The sequence below is a fragment of the Dromaius novaehollandiae genome, chromosome 25 (genome assembly GCF_036370855.1).
Source record: "Dromaius novaehollandiae isolate bDroNov1 chromosome 25, bDroNov1.hap1, whole genome shotgun sequence".
Lineage (NCBI taxonomy): Eukaryota > Metazoa > Chordata > Aves > Casuariiformes > Dromaiidae > Dromaius > Dromaius novaehollandiae.
Window position 1 is genome coordinate 4430338 of NC_088122.1, and position 22108 is coordinate 4452445.

The window sequence follows — 22108 nt, forward strand, 5'->3', positions numbered from 1 at the left end:
TATGCTCATAATCTCCAGTTGTCTTTGACAAGTGTTTGAGTGGTAGAAGGCGGTAACTGTAACTGTCTATAAACACAGAGTAGCTGTCTTTCTTTTTACAGGAGGGTGACCTTATGGTGGTTTAATGGTAAGTCTTACTGAATAGTTGGGTAACAACCCCCTTCCCACTCTGCTCTTAACAAGATAAGGCACCAGGTTCCATCTTAACTGCTTGGTAACATGCAGGATGTTGGTGTAGGTTTTCCAAGTTCGAGCCAAACAGCTTGTAAGCATTGGTCTGTTCTCATGAAAACTATGGTTTTCAGTATCCAGTGCAAAATTATTTTGTTATATTTGCTGCAAATAAAGAGGTAAATTTATTGGTACAAATACTATTGATTGTGTCTTAATTTCAACTATACTAAACATACCACCGCCATTATTCCCAGCTCAGTCCCCAGCCCTCTGCCTGTCACTTTTCCACAGCTGTTTTCCACATACTTTGTGTTCCTCCATTTAAATGTTTATCACTCCCTGCCTCCTCCTTTCATGTCCTGCTCTTGAACTGGACTTCTTAATCTGAATATACAGTTGCAGAACTGTCTGCTGGCTGAGTTTTGAGGTTGAAATAATTGGAGTGCTCACTGTTCCTTTTTCTTTGACCTCACTAGGTTGAAGTTCCAGTAATAAGCTAAAAAACTCACTACATTGTACACAATGTAATTACTTCCTTTAAGATCTAATCTGGCATTCAAGACTGTCGTCTTTAACTCGTTAGCCTATTGGTCAGGAACACACAGTGTCCAACTTCATTTAAGGTGATGCCACCCCTGGGCTCATGAGGACAGCTGTAATGTATTTTACCTTGTGGTAAAATGCAACAGGAATGTTAGCAGAGTGCTACAGTGTCCTTCCAGAAGAGTATAATCAGATTGCAAGAAGTCATCACATTTAAACCTCCTACAGACTTTTTAGAAGGAAACTTATTGTGTGCCTGTAAACCACCTGACCTTTTTAAACTTCTGTCTACATTAGTTACAATTCTTAGTCATTGCCTCATGGAAGACTTAGACATTGAAGAAGTCTGGGCAACAGGAGCCTTAACTCTTTGTCTTTTGTAAGATGACATTCATCTAACCAAATTCATATACATACAATATAGGCACCTTTAAACCAGCTGCATTAGGTGTGCTCAGCAGTCACAAAGATCTAAACTTCATAACTGGACCAAGTGGATTCCTTTGACCATATGTAAGCCTTACAGCCAAGGCCACAATTGACTGCATAAAGAACCTAAAATGAATAGGTTATATGTGACTGCCTGCAGTAGTGTAAGTCAGTAAAGGAGAGATACATCTGACTCTTATACTTTGAGCTTTTTAGACATAACAGGTTTGAATGTGACTCTGAAGTGAGTATTTTTCATCTGTTTCAGGAAATCTTCCTTTTTTTTTCCTTCAGGGGGCACTTAGTGTTTCAGTAGAAAAACAGTACCATCATTGAAAGGGAAATGAATGTGTTGCCCTGTTTGATTGCAGACTTGCCAGGAGCACTTAGAATGGCAAAAGCACAAAAAGAAAGAAGCTGTTCAGAAGACAGGAAACCAAGGAAACAGTGGCCCCCGCAGGGTTCAAAACCAACTTCAATGTGAGCTCTGTGATGTCTCTTGCACAGAGCAGGTGCGTATGCAGCACATATCCGGGGAGCCATCAGAAGGTGGGTAAGTCTGTAGAATTATGGACATGGCAGAGCATGCTTATGTTCTAGAAGTGTGTACAGCACTTAAAAGGTGCTTAAGAAACATTCCTGAAAGAAAAATTGCAATAGAAATGCATGCTTTACGATTTCATTTACTGTAGTAAACAGATCTTGGTTACCCAAGCACGATCTGAGTGTAAGGCTGTTGTTCAGCTTTGCTGTGTGAACCTCTGCTGAAATCATAATCCATGCTGAGAAACAACCTTTTTAAAAAAGTGTTTTCAGCAATGTTTTTCTCTAAACTTGTGCTGAAGTAATGTTACAGTTAATAGGGAAATGACTGAGTTAAAACTTTCAAAAACAGCATAAGCATAGCAGAATCAAGCCAAATACAATCTTAACTATTTCTTTAACTATTTCACAAGTGAATTGTTTTCTTCTGACTGTTTGAGCCAACCTCTCTTTAGAAAAAACTTCTGCTCTAAATGTTCCATCATCTTTGTACATAGTCCTTTAAGTCTTGTCTTAGTTATGGCTGTGAAAATATCTGAGCACAAGAATTGTCAAGTTTTTCCTTTGACTTGGGCAGGAGATTGTGTATTTTCCTGAGAGATTCTTGTGTGGTTGTTTAGAGTTCTCTTCAGTGAAGTTCTTCTCTAATGACTATACCAAAGTCTTTACAGTGGGGTTCCAGTATTTACTCCTCACTCTCTAGACAAATTTGTTTTGTTTGTGAGAACAGCTATGCCTCTGAAGTTAGTTTCCACTGTTCTTTGTAATTTGTTGGGCCTCAACTATTATATGAATAAAAGTAGTTGACATTGTTTTTGCAGGACACAGATTCAAGAAGAGTCTTAATTTTTTTAATGTATTTTTTTCAGGAATACTTAATTTAGCTGAATTTATTCCATGCTCTGTTATTTCATATAATTACCTTGCTCTGATGTTCAGATACATGTTTATTGGCCTACATGCTAGGTTTTTTAGTCTAAGTTTTGTGTGGCTAATACAGTTTGCAGTGCTCTGCCAGCTGTTTAAACACTTAATTGTTTCTATTAATATTTTAGTAATTCCTGAAAACATTACCTTGCTTTTAGTTATGTAACTGTATGGTGGCATGGGCAGATAACTGACTAGATACCCTAGAGTAGCCAGGGAGTAGGTGGGTACTGCGAGAAGTGGTAATGATGATTCAAGGGAGTGTGCTTGGGTGCTTGTGGACTCAGGAAAAACTATTTTAAGAAGTTTTTTTGGTACTGGATGATTGTTATTTCATATGAGCTTTAAAATGAAGTGCTACCCACATACAAATTTAACTAGAACATGATTCACCCATATATAGTGTCAAGACAACATCTGTCATTGTATGTGGGGTTTTCAATTGTCTTTCTAGAGCTCTTTGCAGTTTAAATGGATGTTGCCTTCCCCTCCTGTCCTGAAGAGCTGTGTAATGTTGCTGTGAACTATTAATGGCTGTGTCCACTCCTTGAGTAGTGTGCAGTTTTAATAAGGAGTAAATATGTGCATAAGTACTTGCTTGTGAAAGTACATTCTGGTGAGAAACTCCTAAAATTGTTAGTGTCATGGGTAGTAATCCTGAACAACATGTTTTACAACTCATAGGAAATGAAGGAAAGTTATCCAATTTCCTTGTTAGATCTATGAGTGCAGTTTCAATGATCTTAATGCTAGGGATATGCATGTGAAGTGGTGGAGGTTCAGGCTGCAATACAAGGTGTGAGTGGAGATGTTTTTTCACTGTGCTTAGCTAAAGTGATACTGGGTAGTAGAGGCTTTAAGCTCCATTCTGGAAATAGCAAAGGAGAGCGCTAGCTTTTGCTTTACTTTTTGAGTGTAAAACATGATACAGATGTAGCAGAGAGTAGGGTGAGTTGAAGTAGTCCATCTCCATCCCTTCCCAAATTCCAATTGGGAGATTTTCCAATTAGATCATGTTGTGGCTTGTACATATTTATTTTTGATTTCTGAGAGAATCTTGTTCTTCTCATGAATGTTTAATGTGAGTGACTTGCATTTGGGTGAGGGTTTTCTGCATTTTTTGTCAATTCTTACTCAGTAAACATTGGCTTGTTTCAAAAGTGAGAGGAAATATCTTAATAGAAATCTTATAACATAGCTCTCATACCTTTTTATATCATCAGGGTGAATTACTTACACAACCCAAAAATGTGTATTTAGACTTAATCACCAGTTCAGTCTGTTTGTTGCAGTATGCTTTGTTTCAGTTGTTTCAGTATAAAGCTGCCAAACAGTGATGTCTGATGATTAATCTAGCAGAATTCACTTCTTTACTCTTCCCTGTACATGATTGCCAAAGGTTTCTTGAATGGAGTGCAGATGAGCATACCATCATTTTCCCTATGACCAGTCTGGGAAGAGTTTTGTCTCCTTTGGCTTAAGTGGAGGCAACAGTCTAGTTAAACACTTTACAGAGCTCATGTCCATCCAGTGCTTGGACTCTGTGGTAGGTAGGGGTCTGTCTGACATCTCTTTAGGACATGCTTATCCTACACACCCAGTAAAGAATATGTATTCTACTTCTTCCTTTAAATATAATAGCTACATCTGGAATTTCCCTTTTCTTTTTTCAGTAATATCTAGAAGTTCACACTTGCAAACCAGGTTTATTGCTAAGTAGCAGACTTCTTGTTCTCGTATCGATCTTCCATTGATGTGATAATACTGAAATTTTTTTCTAAAATGCTTTGTTGTGATTTCCTTATAGAAAAAAGAATCAAGACAAAGATCTTCCAGTTGAGATAAATAGAGCTTGGAAAATGCATGTGGTGACAACAAAGAAGCAAAACCTAAAGGAAGTGATAAAGAGACATAGAGAAGAAAAGCAGCATTGGCCCATGGAAAAGAAACAAGTTATCCATGGAAATGTGGATTTTTTTTTTTCCTGGGGTACTGTTGGGGTTGTTTGGGGTTTTTTCCTTGGTTTGCTGAAACTGAAATTCTCTTCTTCATTTGTTTAGTTTTTCTAATATAGGTATTCTTGCCCTGCATGGATTTTAAGTTGGTCACAAACCTGTTTCCCATCATTGTCTCTGACTTCATGTTTGCTTAATGGTTGTGTGTTTGTGGAGGTCTTTTTTAAAGAAAATACTCTTGCCCTCTTCTTGCAGAGACCGTAGAATTAATGCACAAAGTCTCTTGGTCATGTCTGAAGAAAAGTAGTTGAATGACTGGTTTGTAGAAAAGGCCTGCCACAAAGCCCTGTCCCTTAAGAGAAGTATAATTCTGGGTTTTCTTTAAGTTGTGTTGTTCCAGGACCATTCCTTCTAACTGAAGTTGATCAGTTGGCTTGTTCATGCTGGCTGTTGCTCAGTTCTCTGACTGAATGCATAATGTTTCAATGCAGCCACTTCTACCTCCTTAATATGGAAAAGGAAAGAGCTGTCCTGCCATGCTGTCTGTTTTCTGCAGTTCACAGCCTAAGCTGAATGTGTCAGATGTTGCTTTTTCATCCTGTTGTTATTACCCAGTCTCTCTGAATAAAGTATGAACCTCTACAACTTTGACCTACAAATCACTTTGGTCTACTCTGATCCATAGTCACTTCTGATACCATGTTTGGCACCTGACTGAATGATATGCAGCAACCCTAGGCAGGAAATCAGCATATTTATTCTGGGTGCTTGCAGCCTGAGCCTTTTTGCTGGAGAGATGTGCTCCTACATTTTCTGGTGCTTCTGTGTTAACCAGATTATAAATAGGAATTACATGTTGTTTGCAAACAGTATGATATTTAGCTGGTCTGAGGATAATGACTGCTTTGAGCCTGTGACTAGTTTAATGCTGTTCAGCAGCACTTCATGCAACTTTTTTTTGACTTCTTTCTATTAGGTTCTGTGAAGAAGAGTTGTACTTCAGACAGAGGAAGAATAATTATATTTGGAAGAGTAATGACACCAGATGGTTGCTGATTGGCATCCCCCTACACTTACAGGCAGCTCAGGCATGCTAGGACCTTTCTTGGTGGGTGACCATTGATTGTCTTGAAAGGATATCTGTGCTAGTACTTGGTGCATTTTCAAGAACAGTGTATACCAGTTTGCCTAGCTGCTGAAAGGTCTAACTTTATATTTCTCCGTGTACACAGAATTATCACCAAGATTTTGGAGTGAATAAAGTACAGAGGTTAGTTCTGCCTCAAGTTCGTAAAATGCAAGTTGTTGTATTGGGACTGCTTGGTGGGGTATGAGTGGTGAATCTTCAGTGTGCTAAAGATATCTTCATTTCATGTAGCCCTGTGGAGTATGATTCCTCAAGTGAGTCCACATCTGCATTCTAGCACTGAGTGTACTTGTGTACTTTTTTTATTAATGCTTAAAATGTGCCTGGCCATATTATTTCTTTGCAATGATAGCACTGACTTTTTTGACCAAAACTGAATAAGTAAACATTAAAACTCTATAGCTACTCATGTTAAATATGAGGAAAGAAAATGGAGTACTAGACTGAATTACAAGCAACTGCTGGGTAGCCAGCCTTGCCTGAAACTTTTGTGGCCAAATGCAGAAGTTTGTTTTAGAAATTTACACTGACAGCATGTGGAACCATTTTACAAGTACAATCACTCTGAACTTGCATCTCTCTGCCTTAACTATTTATTAACCCTGTTGCTTGTTAGGAATGAAGTAGGAAATGCTGTGATAGTCCAGTTTTAGGACAGCAGAATACTTCTGCAAGATGTACATGTATAGATGCAGTGGATGGAGAAAGTTAAACTCACTTTTTTCATTGTAACAAGAGGGGAATTATTTCTGGCTAGATCATCATGTTTTCTAGAAGACTGCAGCTTATTAATTGTACTTTTTCTTGCTTTAAAAAAAAAAACTCCCCCCTCACAAAACCTTAACCCCTACAGGTTTCTGGCTATAATACTGGTCCAAACTCATCACATCTTCCCTAGAAGGACTTCAGTAGATTTCAGCTTGAATAGAAAATTCTTGATTCTGGCTTTCAAAGTAGCTGGTTACCTTAGCTGTAGGCGAGTGTTGAACACCTTTCTGCAGTATAGTCCTAGTTGCTATGTATTGGTGTAAATGATGGTGATCTTCTAAATAACTTTATTTTCCATCTTCCACAGTGTGTGCAGGAAGAACTGAGGACAGCTGTGCATTTCCTTCCTACTGTTGTCTTCGTTTTATTCAGGCTCTTGCCATTTTATCTCCTCCTCCTCCTCCTCCTCCTAGCATGTTTTAGAAATGTTGGCTTTCAGCAAAATATGCACATACTTGGAATGGACCCCTTGCCACCTCCTCAAAACACATCTAATGCATGCGATAGAAAAGAGACAGTTGAAACGGCAGAGGGCAAGGGAGAGGGGAATAAAGGGGAAAAAAAAAAAAGATGCTGCCTAACAGTGCTATTGCATTTGTAAGATAATGCTCATATGGTTCCAATTTTTATGAGAGTTTTAGTCTGTTTGACAATTTTAATAACTTTTTCCTTTATATAACATACTGTAGATAATTTTAAATTGTACTCTATGATCACTACAGAAATTGCACTCTTTCTTAAGAGTGAAGTTGCCTATAGCAACAGTTCCTTCCTTTCTGTTATGTCTCCTTCCCCTCCCACTCTCTCACTCAAGAAGAAACTCTTGCTGCAGTAAAATAGGTAGACAGAGGCAAATACGATTTAAAGACAAACACCAGAGGTTTTTTATGTGGCATACAAAGCAAAACACAAGCTTACTGTGTGTGTTCTTTAAAATTTTCTGTATTACTCTAGATTTCCAGCCCGGATCAGGCAGTTTCTAGCTTGATCTGAAGTGGCTGAAACTGGCATAGGGTCTCTTCCCCTTTTGGAGGGGGATCTTGCACTTTGTAGGCTCCCAGCTGGGAGCGGTGACATGGGCGCTGAAGTGTACAGGCATGCATAATTGCTTGTTATTGTTTTGTTTGCTTGCAAAATTGACTTTTGGGCTTTCTGGAGTATTTTGAACCACTGCTTTTTAGGACTTATTGGAAAATTATTTCTGGATCGTTAGTTTATCATCAAATCCTTCCTCCTTGAGAGTATATTTGTTTTGGGGGGTAAAGCAGGTTCTGTTTAAACATTCTGGCTTAAGAATTATAAAGGGAACAAAAGTACATATTTGAAGAGGGATGCACTTAAGTGCTTCTGTAGCTGTTTAAACAGATACATTGTTTTTAACCAGTACTGTGCCATCTTACTGAACTAAGTGTTACTTAGCTAACCGGCTGTGCTGGAGCTGCTGCCATCCGTCCTGTACACTTATGCAGTAGAGGTTCATAACCTCACATGGGCGGAAGCCTTGATTCTCCTCTACCTTTTGCTGTACAATTAACCTCGTCTGTTGCTGGTAAATCGAAGACTGGGGAGTGTGCGGATTGGTTCCTGTGCAGCTTCTAGCCTTTTACCTTGGTCAGAGCAGAAAAGAGGATACAACAGTGCATCCACTCCAAAGAGCTTCCCTTATTAGAAATTGGGAAGTAAAAACATTAAACAATGCTACAAGTATCACCAGAACGGAAAGAAAAGTCACTAGTGCTAAAAATAAGAGTTAAACTGACGTGACAGGATAGTTGACATAGATGCCCGTAACAACCAAGAACCGAGATACGGAACATCCCTGTAAGTGCTGCACGTCACCCCTCGGTCATGACACACAAGCATGGACACTGCGGCAAGGGCCTGGTGCTGTTAGATAAAACAGCTGCCAAAACCCAGTGCAATGAACTGAGGCTGTCAGCTGTAACAGCACACCTTCCACTTGTCCCTCGAGCACGGGGGCAAGGGCTTTCCTGCAAAGTCTGCTTTCTCACTGAGATGTAGATTTGTGCAAATGCCACCTGCTCTCTAAGGGTTTAGTGAAAATATCTCTGCTGTCTGCACTGCTGCCGGCTGGGGGAAGGAGGGAAATCCTTCTTGGAACAGTCAGTCTGGCTCCTGCAGCCCACTTGGCTGGGAGATTGCTGTGTAAGTAGCATAGGAGTGTATAACACCATTTGGACCTTGTGTTGTATCTGTGTTATGTAGTCAGCTGTTGTAAACACTGCCTTATCTTACCTTGCTTAAAGGTCCAGCCCTTCCCTAGGGTAAAATACCCACCTAAGTGGTCCTCCCCACGTCACTGTTGAACTGGTGGTATCACTAGTGAGAAGTTTGGGTCTCGCTATAAAAATCTTAGCTCTAAAAAGGGATGTTTAAACTTAGTGATGTTCTTTTTAAATGTCTGAAGCTGGATGTCAAAGACTGAGATAGCCTTCCTGTGCCGCCTTTACGAACAGCAGAAAACAAGCAGCACTGCTGGGATAGCTTGGCGTACTCAAGGTTGGCATCTGAAATCAGGTTGGCTGCATGGCGCTTTCCCTTGGCTGTAGGGAAGCCGTAGGGGATGTGGATCCTTGGCTTTAGACACTGAAAGGAGAGGTAAAATGAATCCCCTAAGTTGCCACGGAGGCAAGGTAGGAGGAGTTGCCTGCTTTTGTGACATGCGTCACCATTTTCTGATTTCCTTTTAAAGGCTTCAAGTGTGGGGCAGATTTCTCAGGCTGAGATGTTGTTGCATTTCTGATGAATCCAACTGTATTGTCCACTTGGGGACTGGAGAGAACTGAGCAGGCAAAGGAGAACCCCCCACTCTGGACTGCTGGTACCCAAATCTGTGCTGAGAAAGGAGCTGCTTTTCTGTACAAACTGTGTTGCTGTTCCTAGTAAATGTTGTTACATGTCCTTCTTCCTTCAACTTGTGCTTCCTTGGATGACTTTCATTCTTTGTGTTGCTGCTCCTCTTAGTCTCAATGTGAATGACAGCGCACAACGGTCTGTTCTGTAGGAAGTTGTGCTGGTGACTGCGCAAGCCCTCCTCTCCCTGACCCGAGGGAAGGATGCCAGAAGGAAGACTGACAAGCAGTTAGAGCTTCAGCCTGGGAGGTGAGAAAAACTTTTTCCATACTATTGTAAGCTTACCCGGGAATTTGGAAGTGTTGCAAAATCTTGCTGCCTTGGCTCTTGCTCTTGGATATTTTAGAGGTACCTGTGAACTCTGATTTAACTGTATAAAACTTTGAGTAGGGTTGCGTATCAAAGAAGGGAAGACAAGAGGTTTTGAGGAATCCTACTGGGAGATGTGAGGAATTGAGATGCTCTGGGTTCATTCTGTAAACAAGTATGTGTTTATTTCAAAACTGCCTTTTCCTTTGAATTGCCAGTATTCTTAAAGGACTGAACAGCATTTTATTTTTAAAAAAATCAAATTAACCATTTGCCTGAGATCAAATTTTCTTCTTTTCTTTACCATTTTGTTCAGAAAATTGGAAGTGTTGAAGGTTAGGGCAAAACGGGTCTCCAGTTTTCTGGCCGGTGTGATGAGTTGCAGAGGCAATTATTCCCTCTGCTCTAGTTGCAAATGCTGGAGGATATAGATAAGTCCCTGCTGTTTGGTGGTGGTGTTCATTTAAGGATCTCTCTGGGCTTTGCAATTGCCCATTTCAGCCTGCGATGTGTCTGTGAGTGGTTTTCATCCCACATAGAGCAGGCAAGGCACGTGCATGCTCCTGCATCTCCCCTGAGTCTCGTGCAAGTTGGTGCTGAGACAGGATTAAACATTGGGAACTGTGGTCCCACGGTGTCCTTTCCTGAGTCTGTCTCCCTGGATAACAGCTGCCACTCACGGTCACCTGCTGCCCAGGTAGATGCTCTGATTATGGTAATCAAGGCTGTAGCAGCGAACCTCCCTCTATTTGCATAGTTGATCATTAATTTTCTGTGAATACTACACAATGCTGTAGGATGTGAGATCTGGCAATGCCTCTGCTAGTGAGGGTGTGTTCTTGTGCTATCGAAGGGTAGAAGTCATTTTGGGATAAGCGTTGTCAAATAATGAGTCATCTCTGATTAATGTTTGACTATATAGGCGGCAGGCACTAGGACCTCCAGGACGCACTGCATCTGCAGCGCTAACCAGAAGAGAAATCAGGAAATAACGCAGTGGCTCTTTCTGGGAGCATGTCCTTGAAAATAAAGCTTTGCTGCTCCATATGAAAAGGGATTTATTTTCCAGGAATTCAGGGATTTGAGTCCAGGCTTAACTGTGAGCAGCCCTGAGACATCGTTGCCCCCAAGGCCTTGCATGGACGTTTCTGGGAGGTAAGTGCAAAGGTCTGTTAGAGTTGTTGAGAGCAGGTGACGTTGTCATGTCTGCTCTGTTGGTGGAGAGATGAATGTAGTGTTAGTGTTGTGGTCGGTGGGGTAAACAGCCAGCTGTCACCTGTTCTTCAACCAATGAACTACACTCAGCATTTGTCTAAGTGACCCTTTGGTGCGATGGGGTGTCTGTAAAACAGGAGAACTTCTCTAGCCTGTATTTCAAAGGTGTTTGCGCAATATATCCGGCCCAAGTTTCAGTGCAGAAGTGCAGTCTGCCAACATGCATGCCTCTTCTTCTGCCGCTGTATGGTTGGGTCATGGTAGCTCTTCAGCTGGAGTCACTCTGTGCCCTGGAAAGAAGCCTGAACTCTTCAGTTCAGGGTCAGGGAGGTTCAGAACTGAAACTCAGTTTTTCTGTACTTCATTGCAAATATACAGGTTAGCTGGTTAAAAAAATTGTGGAATAGCTTCAGAAAAGGGGAATGGGGGTGAGCAAATGTCTCTTCCTAGGTTTCCTGCCCATGCATCCTACTTGTGGGAATATACATTCTAGTGGTGGGAACTGCATGGACCAAACATCTCCAAGTATAATGCTTGCTTTACGACGAGGTGTGTAAATGGCACCAGAAAGAATATGATTCACCTGCATGCTAGCTGGTATCTGGACTGATGTACCAAAGGGTCTCCAAGTTTGCCCAGGGACAGGTATCCGTTTGGGGGTGTGTACCTCTTAGCCCTTGCAGTGGCTCAAGCCAGGCTCACCAGATGTGCCGGCTGGGAAGAGGGGGAGACATGCCCTTGGGTGCCTAGCGCAGAGCACCTGGGCCACCCGCAGCCCACACATGTGGAGGCAGGACTGAGCAAAGAGGTGCTGCTTTGCACCAGAAATGACTGCCCTGGAGGAGCAGAAAATGAAGGAAAACCACCAGGGCTGTTGTTGTCCCTCCTAGATGAGGTAGCACGTCCCTCCTCGGTACCATGGAGGGAACCTGTCCATCCCTCCTGTGTTCCCACGGAGGCCTGGGTTGCACTGCAGCAAGGGGTATGGAGCAGATGCCTGTGCCCAGGTGCTCCTCACCCACACTGGATGTGTTACACACAGCTCACCTGCATCCCAGCAGGTAGGACTTTGGCTGTGTCTATGGGGGAATATGTAGAGGGCTGCTGGCTGTGTGTCTCTACCCAAAAGCACCTGGCAATACACCTGGCACAGACGGGCTGCAGGACAAAAGGATGTCTGTACCAGCTGAAGATGGCTTCTGGAACAGAAAAAACTGCTGGCTGCTAATATTAGTCTTGAAGCTGCAATTGTTCCTTTTTGTGGATCTTCACTTTGTTCTGGATTCTGGCTGACGGTGGATGGAAGCTGGCATGGTAAGTCATCACAACCTTGCAGTCACTGAGACAGGCTGGGTTTTACCACTTGTGATGCAGAGGAGTGACCGTGACTCACCCTCCAAAAGAGGAATAGAGCAAAGACTGTCATCGCTGCTCCAGGCTGCCTGAGCCCCCGCACCTATCCCAGCCGTCTGGGGTGCTGCCTCCCACCCCCACTCAGTCGCAAGGCAGAGGCGTCACTGCGGGAGAAGCGGAGCCTGGCTCCTGGAAGTGAGAGCACTCGTCAGCCGGTGCAGGGAGGCCTGACCTTGCAGGCAGGGATGGGTACACCACGCTGACAGCGTCCTGGAGAGGAAGGGAAACGGAGCTGAAGAGAGAAAGGCCAAGAAAGCAGTGGAAACATCATCCCTGTTGGAAGTTTCCAAGCAACAGTAGATTTTCCCAGCTGGATTTTCCAGAGTGGCACAGGTAGCGTTCGGTCCCAGCCACACATTGCAAGGCTTTTGTGTTAGCTGAGCACCAAAAAGATCAATGCACAAATAAAATCACTTCCCCATCCTCACACGTTCCTGTTCTTTGGATGCCGATGCTTCTCTGGCCATTTTGAAGTCTTAAACAGAAGCACTGAGTTCCTGGGATAGATTCACACTTTCTAGTGCTCGAGTAGGAAGGAGCAAGGTGGGCACAACTCAGCTTCGCCTACGTGGAACGTGGGTCTCGTCAGATGGCGTCTTTTATAAAGCCTGCAGCATGTGAGTCATGTGAATGTGTGAGAAATCCTTATTTTCCTTTAGAAAAGGAAAGAAAGCATCTGCTTTGCAGCGTTAGAGAGAAATTTAAACCAGCAAAGCGGAGCTGGAGGAAGGGCTCTGTAATCAGAAGAAAACTTAAGGAACCCTCTGCTTTATTTTTAAAAGCCTGCTGATTTTTTGGATGATGCTGTGAACAGGGGAGGTACTGGGCCCAACATGCTGCCATCCTGTTGTGGGTGTAGCAGGCTGGGCAGTGCCACAGCAAACAGCCCAGTACCCCGGGCTATCCCATGGCACAGCTGTCCCCTCGCCAGGCTGCCAGGCCGTATAGCTGTGCCAGCACGGGGGCCATGCAGGGTCTCAGGGTCATGCCGGCTGGCTTGACGTAAAGGCACCACAGAGGTTTGCACATGGAGTCCCTCCATCTTCCCAGGGAGACGACACTGCAGATGAAGGACTCTAGGATGAGAAGAAATGGATACTAGCAGCTGAAGCCCCACAGTTTTGAAGTGGAACCTGCGCAGGCATATTCCTCAGAGCAGGCAGTGACCCCAGTATTGGGGTCCCCAAGGACATGCTGGATGGGCTTTGGGTGCTTCCAGCCCAGTTCTGGGTGCCCGGCTGCCATGCATTCTCCCCCCAAGGCAGCCCCATCCCTGCCCCAGAGCATTTTTTTTTTTTTGCAGAGATGGGCAAAGCCCTTTGCCTTGTTGAACCAAGGCCCCTGCTCTGTGCGTCCTGTGGGACCCTGTTTCTCTGCCTGGGACTTCCTCTGAGTGTGAGCGGGGGGCTGGGGACCCCTCAGAGGGTCCCTGCCACCGGAGGTCGCAGATGTGCAGTGGGGGGTTTCCAGAGTGGTGAGCTGGTGACAGGGAGCACAGGGCTGGCAAGATCATCCCACAGCCCGAGGATGCGACAATCCTGCCTTGTCCTAGCTTAATCCATCAACAGCCCTGATACTGGGCCGGCTGCTAGATGCATCCCATGTCAGCAGGGCCCCCGCAGCCGGTGCATCTCCCAGCCCTGGCTCTTGTGACCCTGATGACTGGGAGCTGCTGAAACAGGAGGTGAGAAAACAAGTTCCTGGTAAAACCACATTCCCCCCGGGCCCCACAGTTGCTGTCGCTATGTGAGGCCATCACAGCAGCACCGGTGTGTGGTGAAATGTCTCTTCAGCTTCCTACCCCACTCTGGGGCTGTGGTGGATTTTCCTGATACATTGAGCTGGGGCCAGGAAGGGGTCTGGGGGCCTCCAGAGCCAAAGCACACCTGTGAACTTGCCAAAAATGGGTGCAACCTAGAGAGAGAGGAGCTCACCCAAGGTGTGAGCACAGAGCAGGGGCCAGGACGCTTGGGTCCTGTTCCCACGCAGGACTAGTGGAGCCTCCTCAGGGTGTGCACAGTGCAGGGAAGGCTGGCAGTGTGCTCTGAAGCACTCTGGGCCTCTTCCTCCCTCCCCACAGCGTTGGGCTGGCCCAGGCGATGGAGGAGCTGTGCTGGGCAGTGTCAGCCAGGAAGGAGCCCGTGGGGAAGGCAGGAGCAGCCTGGGACAAGGCCAGCCACAGGGCTGCCACTCAGCTCCTGTCACTCAGGTCATCGGCTCTGCAGGGAGACCCCACGGGGCCTGTAGCCCTGTCAGGGCATTTGCTGGGGTGGTTCTGCTCAGGGGGACGGCCTGGCTCCCCCATCCCCCTGCAGCCCTGTTTCATTTCTTCTCTCCAGGTGACAGTTGTATTGGGAGAGGACAAGGAGCTGCTGATGCGCTGACTGCCCAGCCAACATGTCCGGGGTGAGTGGAGCTACCCCAACGCAGGGGACAGGCCCTGAACACAGGTGCCTGTGGGCACAGCCCTGTATGCCCCACTTGCACTTGGGTGCATGAGCACAGGCTGGCAGCGGCACATGGGTGCAGTCCCAGGACTAGGGAACAAATCCCTTTCGAGCTGGTCTGATGCTCCCCATGCTCCCTGCTCTGCTCTGCCTGGACCATGTGTCCAGCCTCGTTGCTCTTGTAGGACCAGCTTCACCTAATGGGTGTAGGGGGCAGAGGGGGCATGCCAGCTCACTGTCCCTGCTCACGCTGCCTTCTCCATTGCAGAAACACTGGGCCCCAGGGACACAGTGCGTCACCAAGCATGACCACACCAAGCCCAAGGCCCGAGAGCTGGCCTTCCACAAGGGAGACGTGGTCACCATCGTCGAGGCCGTGGAGGTGAACCAATGGGGGCACGGGGACGTGGTGCCCTGGGAGGGGGGCTGGCAGCAGCCGTGCATGGAGGGGAGGAGACCCCAGTGATGTCAGGCCTTAGGCCAAGCTGCTAGAGCTGGGTCCACTCTGCTCCTAGCAGGAGCCAGGGGCTGCGTGCAGGTCACTACTTTGCTTCCCTTGCACCAGCCAGCTGTGGCACTGAGACCAGCTCCCCTTCTCACCTTGCCAGGGCAAAGGGTGGTACCGCGCTAAGCACAACGACACTGGGGAGGAAGGGCTGCTGGCAGCCAGCGCACTGCGGGAACGCGTAGCCATCCGGGCAGACCCAAAGCTCAGCCTCATGCCGTGAGTACAGCCAAGTCCCACTGGTGTCCCATGGATGCTGGGGGCTGGCAGAGCCTCCATGGACCTGCTCAGCCTGCAGGCTTGGGCTCAGCCAGGAGAGCAGATGGATCCAATGCAATTTCCCCACCCGTGATGTGTTGAGTGGCAGATGCTAGGCTGGGTGGCTCTGCCCCAGTGCAGTGGGGCAACTGAGGGGCAGAGCAGGCTGTGGCCATGCCCTGGTGACAGAGGGACTAGCTGAGGCCAGTACCTTGCTCTGAAGGCCCTTGGTTGTGGCTACCCAGCTTGGGTGGGACTGATGGGGAGGGGGTTTTATGGGATTGGGCCTGCATAGCCATGGCAGGGGTTGGCTAGGGCTCTACTCTCTCCATCTCGCTGCTGGAGCTGTGGGGAAGCAATTCAGCAGGCTCCATGACCTCGTCTCCCCAGCTGGTTCCATGGCAAGATCTCGGGGGTGCAGGCGGTGCAGGAGCTGCAGCCCCCCGAGGACGGGCTGTTCCTGGTGCGCGAGTCCATCCGGCACCCTGGTGACTACGTGCTGTGCGTGAGCTTCGGCAAGGAGGTCATCCACTACCGTGTGATATACGAGGAGCATATGCTGAGCATTGACAACGAGCAGCGCTTCTGCAACCTCATGGACATGATTGAGGTCAGAGCCCCTTCTCTGGGCAGAGAAACCTGCCAGGGCTGGGAACAAGGGTGGTCGGTGTAGATCAGCCCAGCACACAGTGATGAGGCACCCTGTGCCGAGGACCAAGGATGGTTCATACCCACCAGTGTCCAGACCACTCTGATCCCCCCCGCCTCGTACCAACACTGCCATCCTTGTGATGGCACAAGGAACCAGTCTGGCTACAAACAGGTCCCCAGGCTTTGCAGGATCTGGTCCCCAAATGGGAGCCTTCTGTGTGCTGATATTAGTTTCTCCTGACTCTTATGTCCGTTTTGAACTGTGTGGAGTTACACAGAGCAGCGGTATGTCCCTGCCCTTTTTTTCCTTGGTTACTTCCCAACAGTCCCAGCCTTGATGGGCTTTTTGATTGCTCCTGAACACTGAGCTAAGCTGCTCACAGGGCAGTTATCAAACCCCGTGAACTTGGGGTTATTTTGCCTTATGTGCCTTGTGGTGCTGTCACCTCATCCCTATTGTACCTGAGAGCTTTCTGCAACTGTTCATGGTTTACGCTTTATTTTTGTTATCCTGCATAATTCCCTGTCCCTGGGAAAGGTGACAATTCTCCACTTCCAAGTTGGTTTTGTGTGTGTTGAACAGCTCTGCGATGCCCCAGGAATGGCCTCGACTAAGGACTAGCCATTCATCCCTACCCTGGTCACCTTTGTCCATGCAACCTGTGCTTGTTGGCCTGCATTCCCCATGTCTTGCCCACAAAGCACCTGTACCCACAACAGCCCTGATACCTTGCCCAGGGCCACGTTTCCCCATGTTCCTGCTAATTTGGTGCTTCATGCAGCAGCTGGGCTTATGGCACTTTGATAAGTTAACATCACCACTGCCTCTTCCCCTCCTTTCCTACCCTGGGTGATATGTGACAGACACAGCATGAAGCACCAAATTCTACCCTGAGATTCAATACTATTTATTTTAGCAGTTTGCTTTGAAAGCTTCCCTTTGCTTGAGAAAGGTTCTTTAGCATATCCACTGTGAATGGAGGAGACCTGCTTCACTGCCCATAGCAAATGCCATGGCTTTCATTGAGACATTTTGCCGTGGTTTTATTGCCTTTGGGATCTCTGTCACCTCTCGACTGCTATCTCTGCAAGGCACCTAGACTTCCCAGTGCTGGCTAATTTATTATTAGCTCTCATGCTCTTAGCAACCTGTTCCTCAAAATCTTTTTGCCCTGTCTTATTACTGTTTTGTAAGTCTCTGTGGATTCATAGTCTCATATATTTTCCTCATTTGGATGTAACTTCTGCTTTCAGATGTGTCCTTTCCACTTACATCTCCCCTGGCCCTGCTCTTTAACCATTACAGCTGTATCGCTCGACCAGGCAGTATTTCTGTTTCTGTTCTGCTCCTCAGCTTCTGGAAACCACCTCTCCGTGAATGCTTTATCCTCAGCCCTGCTCCTTTGAACTTATTTCTGACAAGTGCCTTTGTTGCAGGCCATTCTCATTTTGGAGCCAGGCTCCAGCACGTGGAGCTCACATGGGTTTTAACGTGCTGCAGGGATGGAGGAGCTGTGTGCACTACAGTAACAGCTACCACCTGGCTCTTGAATAGCTCTTCAGTAGTGTCCCTTATGGCTTCCCGTTCGTTACGGTGTTTCCCTTGCGGCACCCAGGGCAAAGCCATGCACAGGAAGCTGGACCAAGCCACAAGCCATGAATAACCGTCTGTCTCTAAAACTGCAGCAGAGCAGAAGGAAGCAGTGTCTGCTCTGCACATCCTGTGGGGTGTTCAGCCCTTGGTGCCACCAGGGGCAACAGGAGAGCCTCCGGGTTTCAGCTAATGCTCAGGGCCAAGGCATGGCCATGCACTTTCTCCTGTGGTTCTGCACAGGATGGGGAGCAGTGATTTCCCACAGGAGCTGGAGGCAAGGAATGGTGGGGAAAGCATCTCATACCGTCCAAGGAGGATTGGCTCCAGGACAGCTCTGAGCCCCAAAGTAGCCAGGGCCCTGGGGGATGGAGCAGAGCCTGGTCCCTCAACAGAGCCATATGCTCTGGGGCAGGATACTCCTACCACATCACAGCATCATCTCTGTCTCTGTTTATCCTTCTTCAGCACTACATGAAGGAGCAGGGAGCTATCTGTACCAAGCTGGTGAAACCCAAACCAAAAACTGGCATGAAGTCAGCTGAGGAGGAGCTGGCCAAAGGTAGGGGATGGTGGGAGAGGGCCTGGGTCTGCATTTGGGGGAAGGACGTGGCATGTCCAAGCTGGTAGGGGATGGTGGGAGAGGGCCTGGGTCTGCATTTGGGGGAAGGACGTGGCATGTCCAAGCTCTGCATGGCCCTGCTAACCTGCCCTTGTCCCTGTGCCCAGCTGGCTGGTTACTGAACCTACAGCACCTCACGCTGGGAGACCGCATTGGGCAAGGCGAGTTCGGAGGTAGGTGAAGAGGTGGAGCTGGATGTTCATAAAGGCCCCTGGAAATGGGCTGGTTGTGGCCAGGGAGTGAGAGTCAAGGCTGGCGCAGCCCTGACTGTGCCCGGAGTGGGAGGGGAGGGACAGTACCAATACAGACAGGGCAGCCAGGCCACCTGCTCCATCCCTATGTCCCCTCCCCTTGGGCAGCCCCAGAGATGTCCCCAGAGTATCCTCCACATCCTCACTTCCCACAAGCCACAGATGCTCCTGTGAGCCCATGCTGTCTGACCTGTGGCAAGAAACCAAACCAAGGGTGACAGCAGGAGATGGCATGCAAGAAACCCTTTCCACCGTCCTCAAACGGCTCCCATCCCCATCCTGGAGGACACATTTCTGCTTGGCCCCGCAGGCAGGACACACTGTCCCAGCATGGTTAATGCCACAAGGATGCATGTCTCACCCTAACCCACCAATGGCTCCACTTGTGCAGGCATGAACATCCCAAGAAATATCCCCTGATGTTCTTCCTGGCCAGTCCATGGCTCAAGGGGCTCAGCTGGGAGCGCCCAGCTTGGCCCATGTGCTCACCCCACCTGGCAAGCTCAGCACTGCCTGACACCCCCTGTGCCCCCTTCCCAGATGTCCTGCAGGGCGAGTACATGGGGCAGAAGGTGGCTGTGAAGAACATCAAGTGTGATGTGACTGCCCAGGCCTTCCTTGCTGAAACTGCTGCCATGACGTGAGTGCCCCATGTGGCTGGGGGGAGGGAGGTGGGTATGTGCAGCCTGTCCCTGCTGTCCTGGACCCCAGGGATGAGCAGAGGGTCTGGGGAAGCCACACTTTGGAGGTCCCAGGAGACAAGTTTCCAACTCTGAGAGACCTCACAGTATCCAGTCTGCCTGCTTCCAATCCAGGCAGCAGCGTGTGCCCCACCAGCACTGTGCTGGTTGACTATTTAAATCACTGCGTATCACTGAGGCAGATGGTCCCACCATGGGCCTGTGCTCAGCCCCAAAGCCCAGAGCTGTGTCCTGGTGTGGGCATGTGCCCAGGGGTATCCACAGCACCAGAGGAAGGGCAGAAGCTGGGGCCAGGTTACCTTCGAGCTGCAAAGTCCCATGTGGCAAAGTCCCACATCGGGACCAGACTGCAAAGATGTGGGTGCCCCCTTGTCCCCTCATCACCCCCATCATGCCGAGGGCTTACCCCAGGTGTACGTACACACCTGATCCCTGCAGGCATCTCTGTACTGTCTGTGGCACCAGTTCAGCTCCATCCTCCAGGCACCCCCTTGACACTGGTCCCCCCATTTCAGAAAGGTCCGGCACAAGAACCTGGTGCGTTTGCTTGGCGTGATCCTGCACAATGGCCTTTACATCGTCATGGAGTTCATGAGCAAGGTGAGAGCACCTGGCCCCAGCACAAGCTGGGCCAGCACCTCTTCTCTGCCACACCCAGGCCAGGCCAACAGGACGCGTTGTGGCTTGGATCTGGAGACAAAATCCCTGGTTTGGAGCTTAGTTGAAACTTGCCTGGGGCTGGCTTCAGCCTGACTCTCAGGGAACAGTGCCTGTTGCAAAACCTCTTCCTTCTGGAGGAGACAGGGACAGTGAAGGCCTGGTGGGAGGTGAAGTCTCCAGGCAGTCCCATCCTCTTTGCCCTCACATGTTTCTCCTTCTCCTTCAGGGTAACCTGGTGAACTTCCTACGCACACGGGGCCGGGCGGTCATCCAGACCAGGCAGCTCCTCCAGTTTGCTCTGTGAGTCAGGCTTCTTCTCCCCCCATCAGGGCAGCAGCGGGGAGCGGTGCTCTCCGTGCCACCCCACTGGGCAGCCCTGGGAGGCCACACACTGAGGCTGTGCTTTGCCTTGGATGCTGCAGGGACGTTGCCCAGGGCATGGACTACCTGGAGTCCAAGAAGCTGGTGCACAGAGACCTCGCTGCCCGCAACATCCTCATCTCCGAGGAGAATGTGGCCAAAGTGAGCGACTTTGGCTTGGCAAGGGTCAACCCTAAGGGCACAGACACCACCTTGCTGCCCGTGAAGTGGTCGGCTCCAGAGGCCCTGAAACACAACGTGAGTGATGGAGGAAAGGGCTGGGTGCCTGGGGGTACCCTCATAAAGCAGCTTGTCCCCTTGGGGCCCCCCTGCCCATACCCACCGACCTCAACCCTTCAACCTTCATCCACACCACACACACATGGGTTGCTGCCCCTTGGTGGCTTCTTTCACAGCCAGCTCCACATCTCCCAGGGTTTGGGCTTTGTGCAACGCTCTTGCTGTTGCACGGTGGAGACTTAGGGCAGCTCCTGTGGGATGCTGCAGGAAGGAGCAGCTGGGACGATGCTGGGCACAGTGAGTCAGACACAAGGCACTGCTGGTGACAGAGGGCTGTTGTGGGTAGGGAGGGTGTCCTGCTGGGTGCAGGGTTGAGGTCAGATGCTTGGGAGGAAACAGGAAGGGTCCTAGGTCGCTGCAGCCAGGGAAGGAGGCAGAGGGGAGAGGTTTGCATGGGGAAGTCAGTATTTCTCCCATCTTTTGCTTGGGGAGGGATGGGGGGTCCAACTTAGCCTGCTTTTGGGTGGCTTCAGACTCCCTTCCCTCATGTCGCTGCAGAAATTCTCCTCTAAGTCGGATGTCTGGAGCTACGGCATCCTCCTGTGGGAGGTGTTCTCCTACGGCCGGGCACCCTATCCCAAGCTGGTGAGTGTGGTGAGGCACTGGGCTGGCCCAGTTCTCACAGTGTTGGGAAATGTGTGGGGTGGGTGACACCACCGTGGCTTGGCTGCAGGACGGGCAGGAGGGATGGGACAGGATGGGAGATGCCAGCTCCCCCAGCAGCCACGTAGAGCCTCTGGCAGGGCAGGAAAGGGGAGCAGAGATGTCCCACCTCACTTCTCCTTTCTCTCAGAGCCTGAAGGAGGTGACAGAGATGCTGGAGCAGGGGTACCGCATGGAGGCCCCTGAGGACTGCCCCCCTACTGTCTATGCCCTGATGAAGAGCTGCTGGGAGCTGGAGCCGGGGAAGCGGCCGTCCTTCAAGAAACTCACAGAGAAGCTGCAGAAGGAGCTGAAGCACTTAGGGGACATTTAATCTGCCATCCCCCTCCCAGAGTGCAGAGGGCTCATGGCCAGTAACCTACCGGACATACCAGGCTTCGAAACAGCACAGCAAGGGGAGCATGGAACATCTGGGCAGTGTGGTGGCCCAGGACACTTGTGTCTTCCAATAAAGATGGGACAGGAGCTTCAGCAGGGCGCTGTCCTCTGCCTGGAGAGGAGGCAACGGCCTTGCTCCATCTTGATATGGGCTCTGTCTTGCTGCCTCTCCCTTGATGAGCTCTACACACACCTCTCACCTGTGGGGACAATAGACATGGCCTGGTGCCCACAGTTTGGGCCACCCAAAATGGTGTTTGGCTGTTTTCCAGGCTGTGGCCAGGTGGGAATGGAGCCCAGACAGCCTGTGTCCTGCCTTGGGGGTGCTGGTGGGATGAAGGACCTGCCTTGTGTGAAGCAGGGGCTGCACATGTTCCCTCTGCACACCAGGTAACCAGGCTGGCCTGCCTGGTGCCCATGGCCA

At 48.7% G+C, this 22108-nt stretch overlaps 1 protein-coding gene across 3 annotated transcripts in view; it reads left to right on the top strand.

Annotated features, from left to right (window-relative positions):
• MATK (megakaryocyte-associated tyrosine kinase) overlaps positions 1-21832 on the top strand; it is a 36982-nt gene extending 15150 nt beyond the window's left edge. The window contains exons 4-22 of one of the 3 annotated variants that reach the window (XM_064497222.1): positions 1518-1695; positions 4424-4605; positions 5548-5679; positions 5804-5841; positions 6572-9328; positions 9512-9609; positions 10739-10824; positions 14637-14703; positions 15013-15126; positions 15353-15468; positions 15898-16117; positions 18218-18311; positions 18479-18544; positions 19163-19262; positions 19839-19923; positions 20210-20283; positions 20406-20601; positions 21142-21228; positions 21437-21832. In XM_064497222.1, the coding sequence (XP_064353292.1) occupies positions 14695-14703; positions 15013-15126; positions 15353-15468; positions 15898-16117; positions 18218-18311; positions 18479-18544; positions 19163-19262; positions 19839-19923; positions 20210-20283; positions 20406-20601; positions 21142-21228; positions 21437-21619 (1344 nt within the window). In that variant the 5' untranslated portion in view covers positions 1518-1695; positions 4424-4605; positions 5548-5679; ... (3 more) ...; positions 10739-10824; positions 14637-14694 and the 3' untranslated portion in view covers positions 21620-21832. The other 2 variants (XM_026105445.2, XM_026105444.2) reach the window with 2 other exon arrangements.
• Positions 21833-22108: the final 276 nt, after the last annotated feature.